We start from the raw sequence: 26,150 nt of genomic DNA on the forward strand, positions 1-26,150 counted from the left end.
GCTATATAAGCAACTAATGACATCAGCTGAGGGTGTGTCCTTGCAGTCAGAAGTTAGAACCTGAAACTGGAAAGTGAAAGTAAGCTGGCAAGTAGCTGCTTATAGAAACTGAAATTTAACCAGAGATGCTGTCTTTGCAGTCTTTGGTGAACTGCCTGAGAAGAGGCTGGGAAACCATGTTTTGGTGTGCAAGTTTCTCTTTTCCTGAGTGGGAGAAGCTTGGTATTAGGACATGCTGCTTGGTGTAGAGTGCCTTGAACCTAGAGACAAGGACTGTGAAAAAATCATACCTTCCCTTCGTCATCTCCAGTTTCCTATCTGGAATCAGAGTATATTCAGTTTTTAGGATAAAATTCTGTAAAGCTCAGAATGGTAGTTTTTAACCCAACTGCTGCCATTCTCTGATGCTATATTTTTCTTGTTCTCTGAGAACAGTAAATGGCAAAAGGCCTCTGGTAACCTTTTGCTTACTCACAGCAACAGAGAAAACTAGCAAGCTAGCCCGTTACATGTGACAATTTGGATCTGTTAACAATGGGCCCCTCAGGAGCTGAAGGCTTCCTTCTCAGCTGGTGCATTATTGTCAGTCAGCCTAGGGTTCTTTTTATAGATTCAGATGGAAACCATGAATCAGCAAAGTGCAGCTCTGCTAGCTGTCCTGATGGTACTAGATGATACCAGATCATGTTGGATGCCGCCAGTGGACACAGCAAGCTGCTAATCACTGCCACTGCTAGCCACCACTGTTGGTGCTGGTTTATGTTGGACCATAAAATCAATTCTGCCAGATACTGGTTTCTGCCACTGCTGGCCACAGCCTTCTGGTGCCAGCTTGTGCTGAGCATTATAGGTCGACTCTGCTGATAGTTGAACTGCACTCACTTTATAGTAGAGTGGAGGACAGCGGCCACTAGATAGCCAGGGAGGCCAATGAAACAAATTTTCCCAGTCCATGGGGTAAGGGGGCAAGGGGAGGTGAGAAGGAGGGTTACAACAGCCACCAGCCAACCCATCCCTCCTTCTAACCAGCAGGGAAAACAGGACAGTCAGGAGCTTCTCCTCTGTCTCAGTGTAGTTGGGGGGTGCTGCGAACTTCGGGAGGTACTTTTCTAGGCTAATTATTATGTTTTTGTAGGTTAATTCTTATCCTGTCCTTCTCCTCCTTCCTGTCCCACTTCCCCTTTTTATCCCTCTCTGCACTACCTGTTCTTTGCTGTTAGAGGTGAGCAACTTCCTGTGCCACACACTGTTGCTGTTGTGATGTCCTGCATAGGGCTAAACACAAAGGAGCCAGCTAACCACAGACTGAACCCTCTGAAATCATGAGACAAAATAAATCTCGGTTGTTCTAATCTGATTTCCTCTGGCATTTTGTCTATTTAAAGGAAAACTAGCTAATAAATTGAATTTTCAAAAGGAGCAAGCTAGAGTTTAATGACTTTTTTGTATTTTTTCTCTTCTAGTCTAAAGGGGTGATATGACTCCCCAGAAGTGTTTCACAAAGCTACTCACGATCATCACAATCATGCAGAGACCTTTAGTGTCATGACAATCTGCTGCCTGTCCTACCTCCACTTGCCCATGTATCTACCGAGTTCATAATAAGAAGTCATAAGGGCATGTGTGATGTGTCTGGCACAGATTTGATCTTTTGAGCTTTGCTTCTCCTCAACTTTTATGGGAAGTTGGCCCACTCTACTGATATGTGTGGTAAAGTGATGATTCCTTAGAAATTCCCACAAGGTAAATTCACCCCAGCCACAGTTAAGATAATTATCAAAGAGCTCACTTTTGAGAGGGAAGTATCAGATTTGCTTTACTGAAAAGCTGAATCTGGGCATGATGAACCATTCATATATATGTCTGGTGCCATTGTTAGCCATCTTTTCTCTTGTGACCTGAAAATTAAAAAAAAACAACACGAGAAACTTCACAGAAATTAATGTCAAGCTGTTAAACTGAGACAAAGAGAGTTAGCAGAAAGAAATGGAGATTTCTGAAGATGCTTTCTGTCCACTGATCTGTGATTAAGAGTCACGAGGCAAGGACTAAGTGCAGCGTTTTATAGCTTTCCAGATAAGTGCCGAGATGCAGGAAACCAGGTTGCCAGTGACTCTGCACCTGGACTACGGGTGTCTGTAGAGCTTCAGGAACACAGCAACTTGCCAGCATTTGGAACCAAACCTGCTTCAGGCGCGAACAAGGAGCATCAACCCAATGCTGCCTCCTGGGAAGGCTGGTGTCTAGAATCTGGATAACTGCATAGAAGAGGGACAGCTGAAAGATGTGGATCTGTTCTCAAATGGATTTCTCTTTGTGGGAAGAATCTTCTATCACAAATAAAAATGTTCTTCAAGTTAAGTAATGAGCATCTGGGGTGTTATCTTTGTGGTAAGGTTCATAGGAGCAGTCAGCCTGGTTGAGAAATGAAGGTTCAAAGCTGATAATCCAAAGCTTGGCCTGCTGACGTCCTGAGGGCCTGAAACAAGGCCTGAAAAATCAAAGTACCCCTCATATTGGTTTATTTTTCCCTCAAAACTGCAGGCAGTGAGTTTTCCCACAATTTCCTTATCCACATTAAAATCCGATCCAAAAAACAACTAGAGTTATCTACCATCCCACACTGAAACATTTCCTGAGCAGAAGAGATGACTTGAGACCAAAAGTACATCATATGAACTTTGTTAGAAGATCGTGCCTCCAGACTCTTAGTTCCAAAAATAATCATTGGCAAGTTAGTTTCTGTGTTCACCCATTCTCCTCGATAATCACTCACTATGCCCCTACAAGTGCCTACATCCCTGTCTGCATCTCCGTCTGCCTGCAAGGGGGAAACTCCAGCATTAGCTTGTCTCCCGGCTCTTTGGGACTCATTATTTGAATATGGCTTCATGTCTGACCATGTTAATAAATATGTACTTGTTTTCTGTGAGTCTATTGCCAGTTTACTTTGTAAACTAAAGTAATGTAACTTTCAGAGAGAAAAGAGGAAGCTTAACACTTTAGAGGGAAGAGGCCAACTCCTCAGAAAGCAGCCTAAGCCCTGAGCATGAGGGTGTCCTGTCAAAGCCAGGCATGCTGGTGGGAAGTGGGAGCCCTCCACGCTCCAGCATGCACCTTATGTAAATTCTTGTCCACACTCAAGGGTAGTTCTTGGAGTTTGAGTTTAAGCACTGAACAGTATCTGGCTCCAAGAAGTATGCCAACAAAAGGCGGTTATTGAAAGTATTATCATTACAGTTACTATTTTCAATCATAAAATTTAAAGAAAATACCTTCTTTAAATATAGTTACTGGGGCTGGGAATATAGCTCAGTGGCACAAGCACCTGCCTGGCAAATGCAAGGTCCTGAGTTTGATTTCCGGTACCAAAGAAATTTAAATACAGTTGCCTGCTGTGTCTTTTATAATGTGAACCTCAAGTAGAATAGTTGCAGGATTGTTTTCCTCTTAGAAACCTTTGAACACACTGCCTGATCCAGACTGTTTCTACTGTCCAGCTCCTTTTCCCATCTCTGCTCTCACCATTCCATAAGCTCCCACAGAGATCTCCTGCAATGGTCAGAAACTGTACAGAAGGAAAAATTCCCAAAGCAATAAGGCAGGTCTACTTATATTGTCATAAAATATGTTCCAGCTATAAGAAGATGCTAAATATAAGTAAGTTAGGAAATTGCTCTTATTTTGATGAAATGTCTTCAGAATTCTTGTGAAACACAAAAGAAAATAAAATGATAGTTTTTCTATTCTGCAAAGCCCTAGATAATCACTCAGAGTGGGGAATAAAGCGTTCCTCTTGTCATCGCTCTGAATTGGCATTGGTCCTGATTCTGCGGGGCTTTGGCTTCTGTCAGTCAGTCAGCATCTGTCTCAGTGCCTCTTTGCAACAAACAGGGCCATGAGAAACACAGTGCAGAGCAAAATTACGTACAGAAAAAACAGAACAATGACTGTGTGTGTGTGTGTGTGTGTGTGTGTGTGTGTGTACACGTACACACATGAACTAGATGAGATAGAAATTGGAACCGAAGAAAGTAAAACTTTTAGGAAATAAAATTTCACCACTAAGCTATGAGTCCTTTTTCAAGAGTCCAAGACCAACTATTAAAAAAACAAAAACGACTGACCAGCTGTAAGAAACCACTTTACATGGGTGAACCTTGATTTCCTAGGCAGATATATAAGTGATCTGGACTAGATAAGCGAACCTTACCCTTCACTGCATGTCGGAATCTTCTAAGGAAGCTCCCCCACCCTGCCCCAGAGTACAGGGAATTGAACCCAGGATCTTCATACTGGGCTACACCCTCAATCCCACCTTCCTTCCCTTCTTCCTTTCTTTCTTTTTTATTCTTCCTCCTTTGTTTCCTCCCTCCTTTCCTTCTTCCCTTCTTTCCTTCCTTTTTCCTCCCTCCATCCGCCCCCTCCTCCTCCCTCCTCCTCTCTTTCTTTCTCTTTCTTCTTTCCTCCCTCCCTTCTTCCCTCCTTCCCTCCCTCCCTTCCTTCCCTGCTTTGTTCCTTCTTTCTTCTCTCTCTTTTTCTTTCTTTCTTTCTTTCTTTCTTTCTTTCTTTCTTTCTTTCTTTCTCTCTTTCTTTCTTTCGAGACAGGATATTGCAATTTTGTTAAACTGCAGACTGGGTTTCAATTTGCGATCCTCCCTCCTCAGCCTCCTAAATGTTGGTATTATTAAAAATCACACTGATCAAGCCCCATCCCAGTCCAACCCTCTCTAAGGCCTGGGCATCCCACCTCAGTATTAAGAAATTCTCAGGTGATTTACCTGTGCACCTGGACTCAGCCTGAGCTCAAGGACCTATGGGGTCCATTGTGAGTGTGAATTCATCTGATTGCGTGATTGGAGACCCTGGTGTCATTCCTCTTTCTCTGCAGCCCAGATCCAGCATCTTCCTTACTCAAGGCCTTCCTTCCCCAGTGACAGTTTTCTCAAGGAACTTCTCTGTCTCTTAATTTACAGGAACACACCAAAAACTTGTGAAATTTGTAACATTTTATTATTATTACTTGGACTGATGCTGAACCATTTCTGCTGAAATATCTCAAACATCCAATTGCAGTTTATTAAGGAAGGTGTACCACCTAAAACTCTATCTTTTCTAAGACCATTATTTTCAGTCTGAAATGTGCTGTCAGCTTGCTGAAAATCATGTGCAGTAGGGCTATGCCCTCATTACCTGCTAAAAAGCTAGTTTCTTCATCTTTTCCCATCTTTGTATTGGTAATACAGACTGACCGGTTTAGTTTGGCAGGTTAGCACATCCACATAACATATTTTGATCATTTTACTCCACGTCACCCTCTCCCCTCACCCTCCCTCCTGCTTTCCTATCGAGGGGGGCTGCACTGCATGTAGTGTACTTTTGTTACACTCACCCTCCCATTGCCCACCCTGACCTTCTGCCCTCTCACCTTATTCTTTTTCTCTTTTCTAATAATAGTCTTCCTTCCACTTTCTTATCACCTTTTTCAGAGTCCGCATGTTAGGGAGATGTGATATTGGTCTTTCTGGGTCTTTTAAACATGATGATTGCTAGATCCATCCATTTTCATGTGACAGCAGTTTTTCTTCTTTATACTAGAATAATACTCTGGTACCACATTTTCCTTTTCTATCCATTTCTTCATGGGCACCGAGGCTGGTTCCATATCTTGGCTATTGTGTGACTCATGGGCTGCAAAATCATGGGTGCATAAGTGTTGCCTATAGGATACTGTCTTTAATTGACTTGGGAATATCTAATGCAGTATAGTGGATTAAACAGTAGTTCTATTCTTAGTTTTTTGAGGACTGTCCTCATTGGCTTCCATGGTGGCTGTACTAATTTATATCCCCACCAGCAATGTAAGGGGTTTCGTCTTCCCTGTTTTCTTGTCAGTATTTATGCATGAAAATAACTATTTTGTATTGATGAAAATAATTCCATCTCTGGCATGAGATTGACTCTCAACATAGTTTTGATTTGCATTTCTCTAGTGGTTTAAGCTGTTGAACATTTTTTCATATACTTATTGGCCCTTTGTACTTTTTTGAGATGTGTCTGTTTAATTTATTTGCCCAAGGCTATCTGTTTGGTCTATTTTTCTTTTTTCTTTTATTTTGGTGTTCAGTGTTTTGACTTCTTTGGGTATTTAAGGTATTAAATCTATGTTGAGAAAGTAGTTGGCAAAGATTTTTTTCCCATTCTGTAGGCTGTTTCTTCATTCTTTATTTCTTTGCTGTGCAGGAAAGTTTTAATTTGATGTAGTTCTATTTGCTGGTTTTTGCTATTATTTCCTCTGCTATTGGTATCCTCTTGAGGAAGTCTTTACTTGTGCGTATGGCTTCAAATTGTTCCCATATGTTTTCTTTTAGCAGTCTCAAAGTTGGAGGTCTTATACCTAGGACAGAGATCCATTTTGAATTGACCTTTGTACAGTGTGAGAGAGAAGGATCTAGTTTCAGTCTTCCACAAAAGGATTTCCAGTTTTCCCAGTACAAGTTGTTAAAGAGGCTGTGTTTTCTGCAATGTATATTTTTTGCTCCTTTTTCAGAAGCAGATCACTGTAGTTATATGTATTTGTTTCTGTGTTCTTTATTCTGTTCCATTGTTCTGTGTCTATTTTTGTGCTAGTACCATGCTGTTTTAGTTAGCATAACTTTGTAGCACAGTTTGAAATTGGGTATTGTGATGACTCTACCCTTATTCTTTTTTTTTTTTTTCTTGGTACCAGGAATCAAACTCAGGACCTTGAGCTTGGCAGGTAGATGCTGCACCACTGAACTAAAGTCCCAGTCCTAGCCTTGTGCTTTTTGCTTAGGATAGTTTTAGCTTTTCTGGATATTTTGTATTTCAAAAAAAATTCATGGATTTTTTCTAGTTCTGTGAAGAATGTTATTGATATTTTGATGGGGATTGCTTCTATTTAGTGGTGAATTATTTTTATTGGTTTGTGTGTGTTGAAGAGTTCTTCCAATCCTGGAATGAAAACAACTTGATCATGGTGTATGGTCTTTTTAGTGTGTTGAATTTAGTTTATTTTATTAAAGATTTTTTATCATCTATGTTCATTGAGCTTGTAGATTATTTATGATATTTTAGTTATTTTAACAATACTTATTCTTCCAGTGCATGAACTTGAAAGGTTTTTTTTCATTATCTGGTGCCTTCAATTTTTATTATAGATGTTTTTCCTCTTTGGTTACACTTATCCTAAGGAATTTAATTTTTTGAAGCTATTGTGAACAAAATTGTTCTCCTGATTTCTTTCTCAGCTGATTGAATATTGGTATATAGAAAAGATATTGAGAATTTCATGTTGAGTTTGTACCCTGCTACTTTACTGAATTCATTTATCAGTTCAAACAGTCTCTTAGTGGAGTCTTTAGGGTCTTCTAAGTGTAGAATCATATCATCTGCAAATAGGAATAATATGACTTCTTTCTTTCCTATTTATATCACTGTTATTTCTTTCTCTTTCTTAACTAATGTAGCTAAAATTTCAGAAACTACATCGAACAGGAGTGTTGAAAGGGGACTTTCTGGTTCCTGAATTTAGAGGAAATGCTTTATATTTTCCCCATTGTGAATGATTTTGGCTGTGGGTTTGTGAAAAATGGCCTTTACTATACTGAGGAATGATCCTTTAATATCTAGTTTCTGTGGGGACTTTTATAATGAAGGATATTGAATTTTGTTGTAAGCCTTTTCTGCATCAATTAAAAGGATCATGTAATTTCTTCTGTCCTTGCTTCTATTTAGTGGTGAATTATGTTTATTGGTTTGTGTGCATTGAAGAGTTCTTCCAACCCTGAAATGAAAACAATTTGATCATGGTGTATGATCTTTTTAGTGTGTGGTTGAATTAAGTTTATTTTTTTATATATTTTTTATCATCTATGTTCATCAAGAATATTGGTCTATAGATTTTGTTGTTGTGGTTGTGGTTGTTGTTGCATCTTCATGTGGTTGTAATGAATACAATGAATTTAAAAGTGTTCCTTCCCTTTCCATTTCGTAAGAAGCGTGGTGTTAGTTCTGTAAAGGTTTGATAAAATTCAACTGTAAACTCATCTTGTCCTTTTGTTTGTTAAGACATTTATTACTGCTTCAATCACATTGCTGTTATCAATCTGCTTAGGTGTTTTATATCCTCTTTGTTCAGTTTTGGTAGATTGTAAGTGTCTAGAAATTTATTTCATAAGCTACACTCCAGCTTATTAGAATATAGGTTTTCAAGGTAGTCCCTAATAATCCTCTGGATTTCAATGATGTCTTTGTACCAACCCCTTCTTCATCTCTAACTGTATTGATTTGGGTTTTTTATTTCTTCTTTAGTTTGTCTAAGGGTTTATCAATCTTGTTTATCTTTTTAAAAAACCCTCATTTTGTTTATCTTGCTTATTTTTCTTCTACCCTCTGTCTTATTAATTTCACCTGTGAACTTTATTATTTATTTTCTTCTGTCAAATTTAGTTTTGGTTTGTTCTTGTTTTTCTAAGATCTTGAAGTGCATGATTAGTTTTTTTTTTTTTTTTTTTTTTTTTGAGATCTTGATTTTGAGGTAGGCAATTAGAGCCATAAAATTCCCTCATAGAACTGCCTTAGCTGTGTCTCAGAGATTCTGTTATATTGTAATTCCATTTTGACTTGACTCTAGAAATTTTTAGAATTCCTCCAATTTACATAATTACCTGTTGATTGAGCAAAAGTGAATTGTTTGATCTCTTTGTGTTCTTGTATTTCTTGTTTCACTTCGTTATGATAAGAGGCAGGAATTTATCTCAAGTTGTTTTATTCATTAAGGTTTGCTTTATGGTCTAAAATATGATCCATTTTGGCCTTTAATATTTCTGTTGAGAAGCCTAATGTTATTCTGATGACTTTGCCCCCATAAATGACTTGGTGTTTCTCCCCTTCAGCTTTCAATATTCTGTCCTTGGTCTGTACACTTGCCACTTTAATGATATGAGATGCAGGGAGCTTGTTTTCTGATCATACCTGTTTGCTCTGTTTTGTTATTCTAAATGCTTTCCATACCTGGATCTCAATATCTTTTTCATGATTTGAGAACATTTCTGGTATTATTTTATTTAATAGAGTTTCTATGCCATTCGTTTTTATCTTGGGTCCTTCATCTACACCAACAGATTCATAAGTTTTGTCTTTTAACTCAGTCCAGAATTCTTGGATTATTTTTCTATTACTTTTTTCTTTATTAATTTCCACATGTATTGAACACTCAACTTTACCTTTAAGTCACGCAATTCTGTCTGCTGCCTGGTTCTACCTATTCATGAGATTTTTCTCCTCAAGTTTTTGTTTGACTTGTGATTTTCAGTTCTACAATTGTTTTGTTTTTGCAGAAAATCTTTTGTTGAATTACACATTCATATACTGCATTGCTTTCCTTACTTCATTCAACTCTGTATTTGCATCATTATTGAAGTCATTAATATTCCCATCATGCTTTTTATGTTATTGGTTCCTGGCTGCTGTGAGGTAAGCAGACTCCACTGCCTCACACTCCAGATGTAATGATGTTCAGTATCATTACAGGTCTAAAAAGAATGGAGCCAGCCAATTAGCCATGCACTGAGCCCTCTGAAATTGTGAGCCGTAGTAAATCTTTTCTTTTCTAAATTAATTCTCAGGTATTTTGGTACTGTGAAGAAAAAGCTAACACTTCCAGTGTTTAAAGAGTAAGTCAATGTTTAGTGACAATATTTTTTATAGTCTCAATTCTCCCTCTTCCAGCCACCAAAGATAATCTCAGTGTTCAGAAGTGATTCTCACACCTATGCAAAATCATCACATTCATGTAAAGACTTTTGGGTATCATGTCAGTCTGCCTTTCCTATCTCACTTTGCCCATGTAATCTTCTGAGTTCATAGTAAAAGGACAAGAATACACTTGTGCTGAGTCTGGATGGTGGGTACAGATTTGAATCATCACTGGTATTGCCTTGTGCTTTGCTTCTCCCAAACTCCTGGAAATTGACTCATTGTGCTGATACATGTGCTAAAATGATGACTCCCCAGATAGTCTCACAAAGTAACTCACCCCACCACAGTAATCATTGAAGAGCCCCTTACTGAGAGGAGACTAACAGACTTGTTTTCCTGGAAAGCTGAACTAGAGGTATTAGATATGTCAGACATATATTTGAGAAGAGTTATTGACTGTTGTTTTCTGTGTGTCCCAAAAATAATAAATTCACAGGAATCTTTTTCACAAACTGAAGAAAGTCAGGTTCTTGGGCTGAGAGAAAAACATGACAGATAGGAGACTGAAATTTCTGAAGATGCCTTTTGTCCATGGCCCTTTGGTCAAGAATCAAGGGTGAAGGTCCAAGTGCAGGATTCTATGGGCTTCCCAGGTGAGTTCTGAGGGCTATGAAACCAGGTTGCCAGTGACTGTACACCTGGATGACAGGTGTTTCTGAAGCTGCAGAAACTCCTCAGCAGGCCCACATTTGGAACCATAGCTGTCCCATGCCCTAACAGGGCACAATACCCTACTGTTACCTCATGTAGGGGCTGGTGTTTGGCATCTGGATGAACACATAGAAGAAGGCAAACTGAAGGACCGGGTTCTATCCCCAGGTAACCTTCTATGTGTAAGAAATCTGCCATCCCATATAAAAAAGTCTTCCCATTGAAGTAACAGAATTCTGGTTGTTACCTGTACTGTCAATTTGACAAACAATCAACATAACAATGAAAATGAAGAATAAAGGGGATTGGCTTCAAAAATAATAAATCAAAGATTGGTCTGTTGTCAGGTTAAGTGGCCTGATGTGAGGTCTGAAGAATCAAGTTACCCTCACATTGTCTTGTTTCTCTCTAAAAAATGCCATCAGTGAATGTTGCAATAATTTCCTTATCCCCAGTAAAACCAGTTCCAAAAAATAACTGTTATCTTCCATTTTACCATAAATCTTATTATCTGAGCAGAAGAGATGAATGAGGAACACAATCAAAATGTGTATTTTTATCACAAGATTGTGTTTGTCTCTGGGGCTCCATCTAGTTCCAGAAATACTCATTAATATGCTAGTTTCGATTTCTGTGTTCATGCTTTCTCTTTGACAATCATTTGTCCCTTTTTTCTTCTTTCTATATAAGGAATAGTTCAGCTTCAGCTTATCTCACTTATGGAGAGACCTTTGCAGTCCTCGTCACAGCTCTGGAGGTTTATATTTGTAATCTCATGAAAAGCTATTGGAATTCTAGAGAGTTAATTCCTATCTACCACTTCCAGTACAGCCCATGGTGAGAATAAAGACACTAAGGCATATTTGTAGTTATGGGGAGCCAAAGGGTCCTAAGTCCAGCCACAATAAATGCCATCCAGAACAAAGGCCTCCACCCAAGGCCAAACCCAGGTTTTATTCATTCATGAAGAAGGGAGTGGTTTGAGGATGAGTGACTGTGAGAACCATGCGGAAGTAGGTGAGTGCCATGAGCTGGGCTAGGTAGGAGGCCTGAAATCACCTCTGCAAATGCAGAGAGAAGGCTATGCAGAAAGAGTAATCTGCACGACACAGTTGAGATAGTATATAATGTTTTGGGGTTGGTGCTTCAGCTCTGATATGTAATCTTTCAAGCCCCAGAAAGTCATAGCCTCTATCCTGAGGCTTGATCCCACCCAACAGCGTGGAGCATTGGCTCACACATCCTGCCTCAGCCCAGCTTACTCTTGGGAACAGTGGGGGAAACACACCTGCCATCTTCAAAGACTACCTATCATCAGCACCTCAGCTAGACCAATATGCACTGCTTAAAGCCTACTGAAGGGATAAGGAAAGGGTCCTAGCCAGCTCAGTAAATATCAGTACATGGAAATAGGGTTAGGCTCAGCCAAAATGGAGGCAATTGCTCTTCTTTCAAGGAGAGTCCCCTAGGTGGTCCTCCACATTCACCCATTTTTGAGACTCATTCTTTGAGTGCAAACTCATGTTTAACCACTTTAATAAATAGCAGTGTACGTACTTGTTTCCGTCAATCATTTGTTGCTAGTTTATTTCATTGACTCAATTGTTATTGTTCAGAGGGAAATGCAGAGTTGAAAACTTTCTTACACAGGATAGGAACAAAACATAAGAAATTGTTCTAACCCCTGAACATGTGGGCAGGAGGTAAAAGCCAAGCACTATAGAGAGCCCTTCCTGATCCTCATCACAGCCCAGAAAGTTTATGTTTGCAATCCCATGGAAAACTTATTAGAATTCTAGTGAGTTAATTGCAATCTGCCACTTCCAGTGCAATCTATGGTGAAAGTAAAGGCACTAAAGCATATTTGTAGTTTGGGAACCGGGGAGCCAAGGGATCCTAAGTCCAGCCTCAGTGTTGGCTAACTGGAACAAGGCCTTGATCCAGGGCTGAACCCAGGTTTCATAATTTGTGAAGAATGGAGTGGCCTGAGGTTGAATAACTGTGAGAATGGTGGGAAGTAGGTGAGTACTGTGAGCTGGGCTAAGTAGGAGGCCTGAAATCACCTCTGCAGTATGCAGAGAGAAGGATATGCAGAAACAGTAATCTGCATAATATAACTGAGGTAATATCTAATGTTTGGGGGTCAGTGCTTAAACTCTGATGTGTAATCGTTTATGCCCTGGGAAGTCATTGCCTCTTATCTGGAGGCCAGATCCTAGCCACCAAGCATGGAGCACTGCTCTCCATCCCACCCCTGCTCACACATGTTTATCTGGGAGCTAGGAGGGCAGGGAAACACTACCCTGTCATCTTTGCTTCAAAGACTATGCAACAGCACCTCAGTTGGACTAATTTGCACTGCTTAAGGGCAATTGAAGGGATAAGCAGGTTCAGCCAAACAATTGCTGCTCCTTCGAGGAGAATCACCCATGCGGTCCTCTCCAAGTACAACAGTGGGAAGAGTAAGCCCTCTGTTTTTCCAGCATGAAGCCTTGCTCTGATTCAAATTCTCACTCAAACTCAGGACAAGATATACTGCAGAAGCATGCCAACAAAGGTGGTTATTGTAAATATTATCATTATTATTATCTTCAGTCACCAGATTAAAAATAATACTCTTTTTTTTTTTTGTCTTTTTGAGACTGAGTCTCACTATGCAGTTCAGGTTGGCCTTGAACTCACTTTGTAGCCCATGCTGGCCTCGAACTCACAATGATCCTCCTGTCTCAGCCTCCCAAGTGCTGGGATTACAGGCATGCACCACTACGCCCAGTACAATACTACTTTAAAAATAAAAACTACCTACTGTGTCTTTTAAAATAATAACCAGAACAAGAGCAATTGAAAGACTGTTTTCTTCTCAGAAACCTTCCATGGACACCCCGCCTGCTCCGGAGCATCTCCGTTCCCAGCTCTTCTGCCACCTCCTCCCTCACCAGCTGCATATATGTCCACAGAGACATCCTGACATAGTCAGAAATCTAGGTATGAGTGTAAATTCCTGAAATAATGAGACAGGTCTAATTATTATTATTTTTTCTTTAGAAAAATGTTCTGGCTATAACTAAAACCTGAAAACAAATAAATTAGGACATCTCTGATTTTGGTGCAAAATGTCATAAAAATTCTTATGAAACACAGGTAATATGTAACAACAAGTTTCTCTATTTTCTAAAGCACTTGATATCATGTAGAGAAAGGAATAAAATGCTTTTCTTGTCATTGCTCTGACTGTGTGCTGGTCTTGCTTCCTCAGTGCCATGCTCACATTTCTCAGCTAGTGACCTTCTTGCTGAAGATCTCTTTGAAATGAACACACTCATGAGCAACATGAAGTGGATGATGCCTTGGCCTTATCCAAGGCTGTCACTTTTGGTCTAAAAGGCATTACTGGCTTGCAGAATAGGGCCTACAGACTGGATTGCTTATTGAAAGTCCAGTGTTTTATTGAAAAAATTATTTTTATTAATATATATGAGCAGCACATAATGATCACATTCTTCGTGGGAGTTGGTGCACATACATAACACATCAACTCTTTTTTTCCTCTTCTTTACGCTCCCCTCCTCCCTCTGTCCATTTCGTTCCCTCTCCTCTGTGCCACCAGTCCACCTACTAGAGATGTTCTGTGTCTGGTTTTCCTTAGAAATTTTAGTTCACCCTGTCAGACTTATAGACACTTCTTTTCATGATTTAAAATCTACCCTTGAACATTTACAATACCATGCTAACTATACATCCTGTGCTTTCATTAATTTCATCAATCACAGGAATATTCTCAGTTACAGTCAGCTTTGTAAAAATGTAATGTTAAGTGTTTGCAGGGTATATGAAAACATTATTGAGTATGGAGGTTATTCCTAAACTACTTCCATTCACATCAATGGGGAAAGGACTCAGTAGCAGAAATCCTGTCTTGTGAATGGCTTGCTGAATGCATACCTTCTCGTTGGTGTTCCTGGGCTCAGCCCACCTTGACCCACAATTTGGCTTACTGCAATCTATTCAAGAACTAACAGACTATTTATCATGTCATTTTCTTACTTTATAGCTCATTTAAAAGGAGTGCTACTCACAAGAAATAGCAAGAATGTTACTGTATACCTGTTATTCAACATCCTCCTATAATGATCTTTTAAATTTCTGTAGTATAGTATTAAAATCAGGAAAATAAAAATGATACATTGCCTGTATAAGAGCAAATGTCATGGTGTTATCTTATAAATTCATGTATACAGGGTTTCTTCTTAAACAATTTTATATATGTGCATTTCCCCCCAAGCTAAGCATCTTTTTTCTAAGTGATACCAACTTCTTCATTCATGGAACCCTCCCCAAAATACACTAGAAGATCAAATAACAAATTCAACAGAATTTTTGCTGAGTGCAGGTCAGGAATTTTTCTTTGTGTTCTTTGTCCATAATACACATTATCTTACATATCTAGAGTGAGATGGGTGCATTAAAAACAATCCTTGAATTTTCCCCTGATTTTATTCTAAATCCCTTGTACATATGGATTTATTTATCTTAGTCTGCTATACTGTACATTTTGAATATTTTTGTTCTTTTTTATCCAAATGTTTGATTACACATCTAATCAGAGAAAACTTGAGGAAATTTTAAAATAAATATACACCTAGTTTGTACAATTTTTGTTTTACTATGTTACATATGTATTCATTGACTCATTTCCATTCATCATTTTTCACACTTTCTTGTTGCATAAAAGGCAATTAATATAAATAATCGAAAAAACTCACCATGCATAGGTGGTTGGCTTAGGTACTAAAAACATGTATTAATAAAAAATAAAAATTATAACAAGAATTTTCTACCTATCTCAACAAATGTTTTCAATGGACCATGGATACAGCTTTAAAAAATTATTTTTTTCTAATGTAATTTCGATAACATTTATTAAAAGGCAATGTTATGTGTACTGGATAAAAAATAATGGAAATTATTGAGAGTCGTTCTCTGGCAACTAGTGTGCTAATAGTAACAATAACAATAACTATCATTGTTTGCTATTGTTCTGCATAATGCCTTCTTATCTCTATAGAAAGCTTCTCATTCTAACTTCTATTCCAAAGGTTAACTGCAAAATAAAAAATATGTATTTAATAAACTATTGCCATGGTTCCAAAACCAGGTTTACAGAAATCCAGCCTTTATTGTTTTCCCTATTATTTTTCCATTTCCTTCCACAAAGATAAACTTTAATTTAATTTATTCTTCCACGCTTTTTATTTTAATAGATATGGACAGTCACACATTCCTCTAGACTCTCTAGCTATTTCTGCTCTTTCCTGGCCATAATGTGTCTAGGACTTGCTGATAGCAGCATTTACAAACTGTCCAGGTAACCACCCCATTATACCTTATTGAATCTTTCCTACATGTCAAAGAGATGATGTTTTTCTAAAATAGCTTGTTTTAGGACTTATCTTAATATCCCCACACACATCCACGTCAATTTTTGGGAAAACAGGTCTTTCTTCTACTACCTATTGTCGTCAAAATTTTTCAGTAATAAGTAAGGAGGAATTTTGTGTAACAAAACCTAACATCTTGACAACTTACCAACTAGTTGAATGCCTTTGTTACATTGTGGTGAACTTGGCCAAGAAGATTTTAAATCCTTCTTTACTTCCTGTTGCCAAGATCAGCTAATGGCTACGGAACAGCAGCTATTAGTTTACTAACAATCAGAACTGGACTAAGCTAAAAGCGGTATAGGTGACAATTCTAATTGCATTGTGTGTGTTTTCCAAGAAGTACAGATGGGTCCTCAGCTTTCTCATTTTCATATGTGTGTGAGTGAAAGCAAATCTCCCCCTACAAGTGGTTATGCTGTGGTCATAGGTAAAGATTTCTAGGAGTGGCTACTGAACCCAAGTCACATCTATTGACAGAGAAAGACCGATATTCATGGATTCCTACTTCTTATGTTTGAACTTAATGAAATTGTCCAGATTTATTGTCAACAAAGGTGAAATGATTGTCACTAGTATTTTCCCCAAGTGTCACCTGAGTGACCCAGCCACACCAATTTCCACCTGCTGTGGAGTCAAGGTGACATAAGTCAAATTTCTAATTGTATGATGTACAGAAGTAAATACTCTCCCCACACCCCTATATTTTAAGACTTTGTGTCATGTATAATTGCACATCTTTCTTTGCTGTGGAGGACACCTGAGCAGCTCTCCCTGAAGGAGGAGCAATTGTCTCCCTTTTGGCTGAACCTGGCCCTATTTCCATGTGTTGATGTGTGCAGAGCTGGCTAGGACTCTTCCTTATCCCTTCAATTGGCTTTAAGCTGTGCGAATTGGTCCAGAAGAGGCACTGATGATAGTCTTTGAAGCAAAGATGACAGGACATTGTTTTCCCCAAGCACCCTTACCTCCCCAAATAAACATGTACAAGGCCAGGATGGAGATGGGATGGACAACCGTGCTTCATGCCTCAAGAGAAAAGGTAATGACTTCCCAGGGCATAAATGATTACACATCAGAGCTGAAGCTGATCCCCAAACATGAGATATTATCTCATGTGTGTTATGCAGACTACTCTTCCTGCATATCCTTCTCTCTGCATACTGCAGAGGTGATTTCAATCTCCTACCTAGCCAGGCTCACAGCATTCACCTATTTCCTGCCATTCTCACAGTCACCCATCCTCAAGCCTCTCCTTTATTCATGAATTAATCAAACCCGGGTTCAACCTTGGGTCAATACCTTGGTTCCGGCTAGCCATCACTGTGGCTGGACTTAGGACTGCTTAGCTCCCCATGACTACAAATACGCCTCAGTGTCTTTATTGTTACCATGGGTTGCACCGGAAGTGGTAGATTGAAATTAACTCACTGGAATTCCAATAACTTTTCCACGGGATTGTAAGTATAAACTTCCTGGGCCACAATGAGGACCAGAAAGGGCTCTCTATACTTTGCGCCCGTCCTCCTAGGGCTATACACAGGGTACTGGCTCCGCATTTTCCAGCATCTATACAAATACAGTGTTTTGGGATGGTGTGGTATCCACTGGTTCCAGGCTGTTGCTGTTCTGTTGAAAAAACTGGTTGGGACAATTATTGAACTTGAACATGCAATGTTTATTTAAAGGAAAAGATGTGAAGAAAAAGGGAAGTGCAAAAAGAAGAAAAGTGAAGATACACACCACATAGAGGATCAGCCACTCCAAGATCAAGAGGACCACAGTGGCTGTGCATTCGATGGTCACTGTCTTTTACATTCTCTTCTGATGTCAGGTCCAGGACAGCAAAGCTGTTCTGTGCTGTGATTTGACAGCTCTCTGTGACTGTCATGCCCTTTTGTCCAGTCTCCATGGCATTCCCTCAACTTCTACCTCAACACAGTACATACCTTTTTTAATATGACCCAAAATATAGTCAAAGTAACTGTGGTATCAGTACACTTACTGAGTATTTTGGTATTAGGCAAAGATTATGTTACACATACTAACCAATAGTTAGTTACCCTAAAAACTATACAAACATATTTGTGTCAAGTTCAGCTTGCATATTCAAATAGGTTTCCCCCTTTTAAAATGTAGTATATCAAAACTCATACTTGTTGTGAATAAATGTCCAGAAATGTGGTTGGACTACGTAGATAACTGTGACAGAAAAGAGCGGGAATCACGTAAAGAAGATTGCTTCATTATAAGGTTGTAGCCTAAGCTCAGTGACCACAGCTTGGCGACAGTAGTAACTGGGGAATTTGGTTTGTGGGCTGGAATGCTGCAGGGAACTCCTGAATTCCTTTTTACTTTCCAACTCTTACTTTCCCTCATTTATTTTAGATTCTTAAATCTTTCTGCAAGTCAAAGCTTTGGACACATGACAAAGACAATTTCCTTTTGGAAGTGTCCTCTGTCCTGTACACCGAGAGACTAAGGAAGGAAACTATTCACTTCAAATGTATATTCATAAGGAAATTATTCTTGCTGTACTAGTTGCTGACAGGTGTGCAAAGCCGCAGGAACCACCCATGGCCAACAAGTGCAGGAGCGTGTGGTGGAAAGGTGATGCTCCTGTCATAAGACACATAACAAAAAGTAAAGGCGGCGGGCCTGGGCAGGCAGCAGAGGATATGTTGCATTCAACTACTTTGTATTCACTGCATTAAACATTTTTTGAGGCAGAAACTACAAGATATTGTTATACTTAGTAGCGAACATGTGACATTGGTACTGGTGAGTTATCTTTTAAAACATAGGATTCAGGTGTTCTGTGAGCCTCAGAGCCTTCTCATAGTACAACAGGGCATCATTTACTTCCCCTTTCAATTTGTGGACCAGCCCGAGGAGGCTAAAGCTTTCCACAATACGAACATTCTTCTGAATTCGTCTGTTAGCCAATTTCTCCAAAGCATTTAGAAGTTTATCCCTGGCAAAGGATGGTACTTCTATTTTGAGACCTTTTAAATAATGGGTGATTGCCTTATCTTCAGATTTCCTGTGAAATTCTAGGAAACGCCCATAGCGGAAATTACTCTCTTGTTTTAAGTGATCAGCAACATTCTTCATGCCTAACGCTTTCTGAAAATTTTCCTCTGCCTTTTCATACTGACCCATGTTTGCATACACATCAGCCATGTTAAGGTAAGCTATCTGAAATGTGGGCCTGTCAGTCACAGTTATTTGAAACTCACTTATAGCCAGTTTAGCCAATTTGTCAATAATTTCTCTATCCTGCATATTTCTAGCCCCCTTTATTTTGAACATTTTTGCCTTGTAGCAAAGCCCAATCTGGTGATGCAGGTAGGCAGAATTGGGTGTTGCCTCCAAGGCCCGTGCATAGAGTTGAAGAGCTTTATCCACACAGCCTTTTAGTCTGTAAAACTTGGCTGCATAGCGAAAGACATAGGTCTGGAAGGACCTGTTGTTAAGAGCTTCTTCAACATACTTTTCTCCTTCATCTTCCTCTCCTATGTCTTGAAGCTTCAGTGCCAGGAGAACCTTGATATATCCATGTTCTGGATTTAGTTTCAAGGCCTTCCTCAGGGGTTCTAGGGAAACTACGTTACTATGATCACAATCTTGGCGAAAGGTGACAATAGCATATCCAGCATTAAATTCAGGGTTTTCGGGCTCTGCTTTCAGAGCCTTTTCAAAGCAGGCCTGAGCCCGCTTATAATTCTGTCCTCCGCACTTCAGCAAGGCCCATCCCTCCTCACAGTCCAGCTCAGGGCATTCTATCTGATAGCAGAAGGGACTTGAAAATTTCTTGCAAATGTTCTCCACCTTGTCCAGGTACATCTTGGCATCTGCCAACCTCCCCATGTGGTAGTACACCCAGGCACGGTTGCCCCAGGTCACCAGGCTTCTCATGTCTGACTGGTCTGTGGGTTCTTTCTGGATCAAGCTTTCAGCATCTTTCAGGCTCTGCAGAGCTTTGTCATTCTGGCCTTTCAGGTGTTCCACGTAGGCCTGGAGGTTGTACATTCCCACTTTGTTCTTGTCTAGATTCTCAATGTGTTCCAAGGCCCTGACTTCTAAATCAGATATTTCAGTGTCATCAATTACCAGGTCCCATGTAAAGTGACATTTCAGCTGAACCAGGCAATCCTTCACTTGCTGGTCCTCAATATTCTCACTATGAAAAAACATGCAGATTTATCAAGGGATGAACAACCAAAATTAAAAACAAAAAATAATCATTTTTTTATAGTTTTTGCACTACTTGAAAATCTCACACTTACATAGATTTTACCTAGAGTCCTGCAGTGATGTATATTGGACAGGGAATAAGAGTTCTTAAACCCTCTGTCAGTGAGCTTTCCCACTGCTGATATACAACATCAGACACACAATTTAAAGAAGGGAAGGTTTAATCCAGCTCATGTTTTGTAGGAGTTCAGTCAACATTTAACTGGATCCAAGGCGAGAGCGTCATGGCAGATGGTGTGGAGGGGCAAAGCTGCTTCGCTCGTGACAGCTGAGGAGCCTTGCAGGTGAAAAGCCAGAAACGAATTGGTAAGGGACCATTTATATTCCCCAAGGCCATGCTTCCATGTCCCACCCAGAGGAATCCAAGAATGCCATACTCATTTACTAGGCATTTCTTGATCCAGTGAAGCTGACACATTAGGATTAATGGTCAGTCATGTGATTAATGATCCATAATGTAATTTCCACACTGTTTAAGCAAGAAACTGTAATGGGAAATTTTTTAAACTATAGCTTCATATCTGGACCGTCAGACTCAATCAGCCTTAACTACACAGCTGCAGTTCACAGATAAAAGTGACTTAGCCCTTTCTGACCAACTGCACAACGGCCTACACAAATATCCTGTCATGCTAGCTTACTTCAAGTGCTATCCACCTGAGTCAGACTAGCTCTGTAAAGATCACATTCAATCTTATTTGCTTGCCTAAGACCTTGACTTAGCTCATTCTAAATGACCCCCTCCGGTTAAAACCTTTCCTTGACACATCTCCCTGACAATGTACGACTTAATATATATGTAACCAATTATAAACTAACCCTTATCGACTTTGTGCTTCCTGCTTATAATATGTATATAAGTTGCTGTTTTACTTTAAGCCAGTGCTTATGATTTGGACCCTGGTCCCATCAGCCCATGACATTAATAAATGTTGCCTCCAATTCCTTGGTGCAAAGCGTTTTCCATCCGATCTGCAACAAAGCCACTCTAGTGTCAAGTCTCATTTGTAAAATGGGGATAACTATTGTACTCAATATACTGGGCTATAAGGAGAAATAAATATATGTAAAGCACATGAGGCACGATACCTGATATGGAACAGTTTTCTAACTTAATAATAACACAAAAAATGATAGATGAATGGATAAAGAAAATGTGGTATTTACACACAATAGGGTACTACTCTTCCACTAAGAAAAATAAACTTGAGTCATTTGTAGGAAAATGGGTGCACCTTGAGACTATAACGTGAAGTGAAATAAAGCAAGACACACAAACTAAAATATCACATGATTTCTCTTATATGAGAAACCTAAAATATAAATAAAGAACAAAATAAAAGAGAGACCATAGGAAGTAGAAAGATAAATGCTTCTAAAATAGCAAAGGGACAAAGAGGTGGAGGGAGGCGTAGGGAAAGTTGGTGAAAAAATAGGGTCTGCAGTTGCACATTTTCTGCAAATTTGCTCCTCTCAAATTCACCTGGTGATATTTACAAGCCAGTATCAGCCAACTTATTTTATATTTGCAGACAATGGGAGTTATTTGGTCTAGGATTTATTTGTGACCATAAGTAAATTTCTACACTGGCCTTTTTAGGCAAGAACAACATGGATGTCTATCACACAGGACCCATGAAAAAAGAATTCCAAGGATCTGCAGGCAGCCCTGCTCCCTAACAAGAGGTACAGTAATTGGTTAATGTTCAGTTCAGCCAGACCTGGTCAGAGCCCAGCAGTAAGAAAGGGAGAGAGAGCAGAAGCCCACAGAGAAAGGCAGTGAGCTTCTCCCATCTCCACCCTATAATCCCCAGGCTTGTGAGAGGCTCTAAAAGCAGCTCAGAGGGCTGTGAGGGTTCTGCTTTTCCTCCAGGTCAGGATCAAGCAGAAAGCTATGGCTCTACTCAGAAACACTGGTCCTCCTTTCCCTAGCTGGTGCAAAAGAATCTCTAAGGTTGGGACGTATTTTCTCTTCCTGCAAAACTCTTTTCCCCTATCTCCTCCTTCGAGCCATCACATACTTCCTTAGTGTGTGAAAGTACACACATACTCATTTCAGAAGCAGATGCTCAAATAGAAGGGTTAGGAAGCTTGATGTCACTGACAACAAAGCTTTTGAGACAGCACTGATTAATATTTTCTCTAACACTTCAGAATGCTGGGAAAGAAGAGTGGAAATCCTTACCTCATGGTTGCTGGGAATTAGGCAGCAGTTCTGACCTGTTTCGCTGGCTGGGCTCCTTGGAGCTAAGGGGAGGCTTTTCACAAAAATTGAAACATGGCCAAGTTATATTCACAAGTAAATATGTGGGCGTTTCAGAGGGTGGTTTCTGAGTGCTTCCTTGCATTTGCAAGTTGGAAAGTGAAACTAAAGACGGACAGTTCCTGCTGGAGAAACCTAAACTGAAACCGAGGTGGGTGTGCCTTCCTTGTTGTCTTGATAACTGCTTTTGAAGAAGCTGGTGAAAACAAATATCCTGATCGTGAAATCCTCTCTTCTGGCCTGACAGTTTGGGCACAAGGAAATGCTACTTAGTGCAATGGGAACTTGGTTTAGAGCCAGACATAGCTGAGAAAACGGTTGTATGAATTTGCAAAAAGTATGTCTCTTTCTGCACTCTATTTTCTCAAGTGCAACCAGGGCTTGTTCAGATAATGGGGGTAAAATGGTGTGAATCGCTGAATGGAACTCTCAACCCAGAGTTACTCTCATTCTCTGAGAATGAGCATGTACTGATTTCTCTATACTTTGCTTGCTTTCTGTAGAATAGTCAATAGCAAAAATAAATAAATAAATAAATAAATAGACTTATAACCTCTTGCTAATTCACAGGAACTGAAAAGCTGTGTGGGCCAGATCTTCAGTGCTCAGAGCACATCAAGGCATAAGGATAATATTTTTCTTATTTTCAGTGTATACTTTGCTAGCCATCGAGTGCATTCTGGTTCCCAGAAGGGATTCTCATAGTAGGCAGATCATCATAGGTTCTACGGAGTTCTCCTGGTGTCCTGCCTTGTCTTATCTCTACCTGTCATGTGGTCTTCTGAGTTTATAGTAGTTTAGGGAAAGAGGTCCGTAGAGAGGTTAAGGCTTCACTAGGCTTCTGCCTAATCCCGACTAGAAAGAGTTAAAGCTTCCCTGGAGGGGTGGATTAACAAGAGGCAGACAGGCAGAGCACACAGAAGCCAGGTGTTCTGAAATCAAAGTAGCTCCCACCTTACCCACATCCAATTAAATACAAACGAGAGGAGGATTGGCCACTTGAAAGAAAGCTCTTATGTAACACACACACACACACACACACACACACACACACACACACCTATACATTCATATACATCAAGTTCAATATTCAGGTTCAATGTTGACCTGGTGGGGAAATCTGATTTGGTTCTTGTCCAGTTCAGTCTGCCACCAGAATAGTGGAAAGAATTAAGTTCATGAACCAAGGTATCACTGTGTAAGTATTCCCACCCTAGAGATAGTGCACTAGGTCTCTTAATTAATTGCTAACTGGACCTGTATGTAAGGTCATTTTTAAGAAATCTATAAAATCTAAAGATAAAGTTCTGACACGCTCACTTAAGAATGCACATAGATGATAGCATAGGGGGTTAGGGGTCTTGGGGCCTGGAATCCATTCATGACAGCACAGGGAATCAGATTATGGCAAATTCCAGGTAAAAGCCTCACCTTGTCATCTAGGGTGACCTCAAAGGCTTGATCCTCTGGCCTCAACCTCCTAACCCCTGAGTAGTTGGGCCAGAGGTTAAAGCCAGATGCAATGCTAAGAGTCGATGCCCCTCAAAATATTACCTTGGAATAAGAGAAAAGAGATGTACCACTTGGAGGAATGAAGATATAGACCAATGGAAACAAACAAAGAATGCACAAGAAGCCGTTGAAAATATTATTACATTATTCTACACAGATTCTCATGACAAAATAGCATAGTCTGGCTGATGTAAGCAACAGCACTGTATTTTCTTTTCCTCACATGCTCACACGGTCTTTTCTTCCTGGCTCATGAACACAGGCAACTCTGACATCTCTTTCTCTTCTTTAAGGACACCAGCCCTATAGAATTAAGACCCATTCATTCCATCTCCGTTTTACCCCTATCACCTGTTTTTAACTCTGTCTACAAATAATATCATAGTAGGATGAAGCTTGAAGACATGATGTGAAATTAAAGAAATAAACACAAGAGGACAATATTGGACTCCTGTTTTATTTATTTGGTTTTTAGGTTTATCTCAGAAGAGTACTATGAACTTTAACCCTGCTATGATGGAACTTTACTGGTATTTGATTATAGATGTTTGGAGTATGGTCTTCATCAGACATTTGTTTTCTTCTTTGAGACAGGGTCTTACTATATAGTTCAGGCTGGCCTTAAATTTACTGTGTAGCCCAGTTGGGTCTCAAACTCAGCGATCCTTCTACCTTAGCCTCCCTCATTCTGGATTACAGGTGTGTGCCACTATGCCTGGCAAGATACTTCTTTATCCTGGGGACAGCATTATGCTGAATTGTCTAAGCCATGACCAGCTGCCCCTCACAGTCAGCACATGTACACTGGCAGGCTTCTAGTGGCTCTTGTTTGCCTTTGTTCATTTTCTTCTACATTGCAGTAGCCACTCCCTAGAGAGCTCAGCTTGGAAAGATGGGAGGGTTGGTGTGGCAGCCGGGTGATACACAGAGATGGCTCCTCCCAACAACATGCAAAGTAACAAGCGGTTGATTATACATAGGTCCTAAAGAGAAGAGAGTAACACAACTTGTAGGGCCAATGCTGAAGGGAACTGTAAGGGGCATGGATGCTCCACCCCCCGTGGGGAGGAAGAGAAAGAGAGGTATCATGGGCGAAAGCATTACTGGGTTCAGCCCATCACTTAGGTGAGTTTCCTGTAGTAACTCTAATTGGATGTCTAGAGCAAGCTGGTCATGTTAAACAGGGTCACAGTGTCACTGGGAGGTGGACACTCTGGCATGTGTGCCCTGTCTATGCAGGGAGTAGCAGCCAGTGGAGCACATCCAGTAGGTTGTGCATCTATCTGTCCTAAGGGAAGGCAGTCACCAGGGCATGGCTGGATCAATGACACTGAGAAAAAAGTGTGGAGAGCTAGAGAACTGGAAGCTCTGGCGGAAGAACTTAACCTGCTCCTTCTAGGAGAGAGGTCAGCTCAGACTTGAAATGGATGTGAGGCCCATGAGGTTATGGGACCTCACTCCAAGTACATAATGAATGCTTCCATTTATATGAAATAATTGTAATGCGCAAATGCAGAAACACAGAAAACCTGACTTCTGGTGGAGGGGGGCAGAGGTGGGTATGCAGAGATAAGCAGGATGGGGTTTCCTCACAGTGGTGAAAACTGCTCTTGTGTAGATTGCACGGCATCGTCAGCATGCTGAACACCACTGAGTTGTACACTTAGGGAGACTGAAATGGTAAATTTTATCTTGTATGTATTTTATAAGCATAAATTTACTTATTTTAGAAATTGTAACAATACAATATCTGATATTACAATCAGGATATGATAAGTAATTGCTTCACTGACTTCTTTTGAGGATTAAATGTAATAATTTTTATTATAGTTTTAGAAACCAGGCTGGCACTCAAGCACACAGGAAGTCATAACTCCCTGTAACATCTATTATTATTATTATTATCATTTCAGTTATCAGTTACAACTCTGTGTTTGGAGGACAGGCCATCATAAACCTGCAGTTGTACATTTTCTGGCAATTTACCCCTCCCACACTGTGCTCAGCAGAACACTGAAAGGACATTTACAAGTCAATATTAACTAGTTATTTTGTCTGCTGATAACAGGTTATTTGGCCCAGAACTTGTTGGGCCTATGCAGATATTTCTACTCTATGCCTTTTAAGTAAGGCCACTGTGGATATGTCTAAGTAGAGAAATGTAGACAGGACTCAGAGAAAGCAGGATGGCAGGGACTGGAAATGACCTGCCTTCTCAGGAAGAGGGGACCTACTAATCTTCAGTC

The 26,150-nt window shown here is 40.0% G+C and overlaps 1 protein-coding gene across 1 annotated transcript; it reads right to left on the reverse strand.

The window, feature by feature from the left end:
* Window positions 1–17,529: 17,529 nt before the first annotated feature.
* On the reverse strand, window positions 17,530–22,485 carry LOC102017584 (interferon-induced protein with tetratricopeptide repeats 1B). The gene is made up of 2 exons (XM_005385853.2): window positions 22,315–22,485; window positions 17,530–20,055 (listed from the first exon to the last, which is right to left on the reverse strand). The coding sequence occupies exons 1-2, from the start codon at window positions 22,317–22,319 to the stop codon at window positions 18,666–18,668; spliced, it is 1,395 nt and encodes a 464-aa protein (XP_005385910.1). The 5' UTR covers window positions 22,320–22,485; the 3' UTR covers window positions 17,530–18,665.
* Between the last annotated feature and the right edge of the window lie 3,665 nt (window positions 22,486–26,150).

Source organism: Chinchilla lanigera, unplaced genomic scaffold, assembly GCF_000276665.1.
Source record: "Chinchilla lanigera isolate Chin_1 unplaced genomic scaffold, ChiLan1.0 scaffold00024, whole genome shotgun sequence".
NCBI classification, from domain to species: Eukaryota; Metazoa; Chordata; class Mammalia; order Rodentia; family Chinchillidae; genus Chinchilla; species Chinchilla lanigera.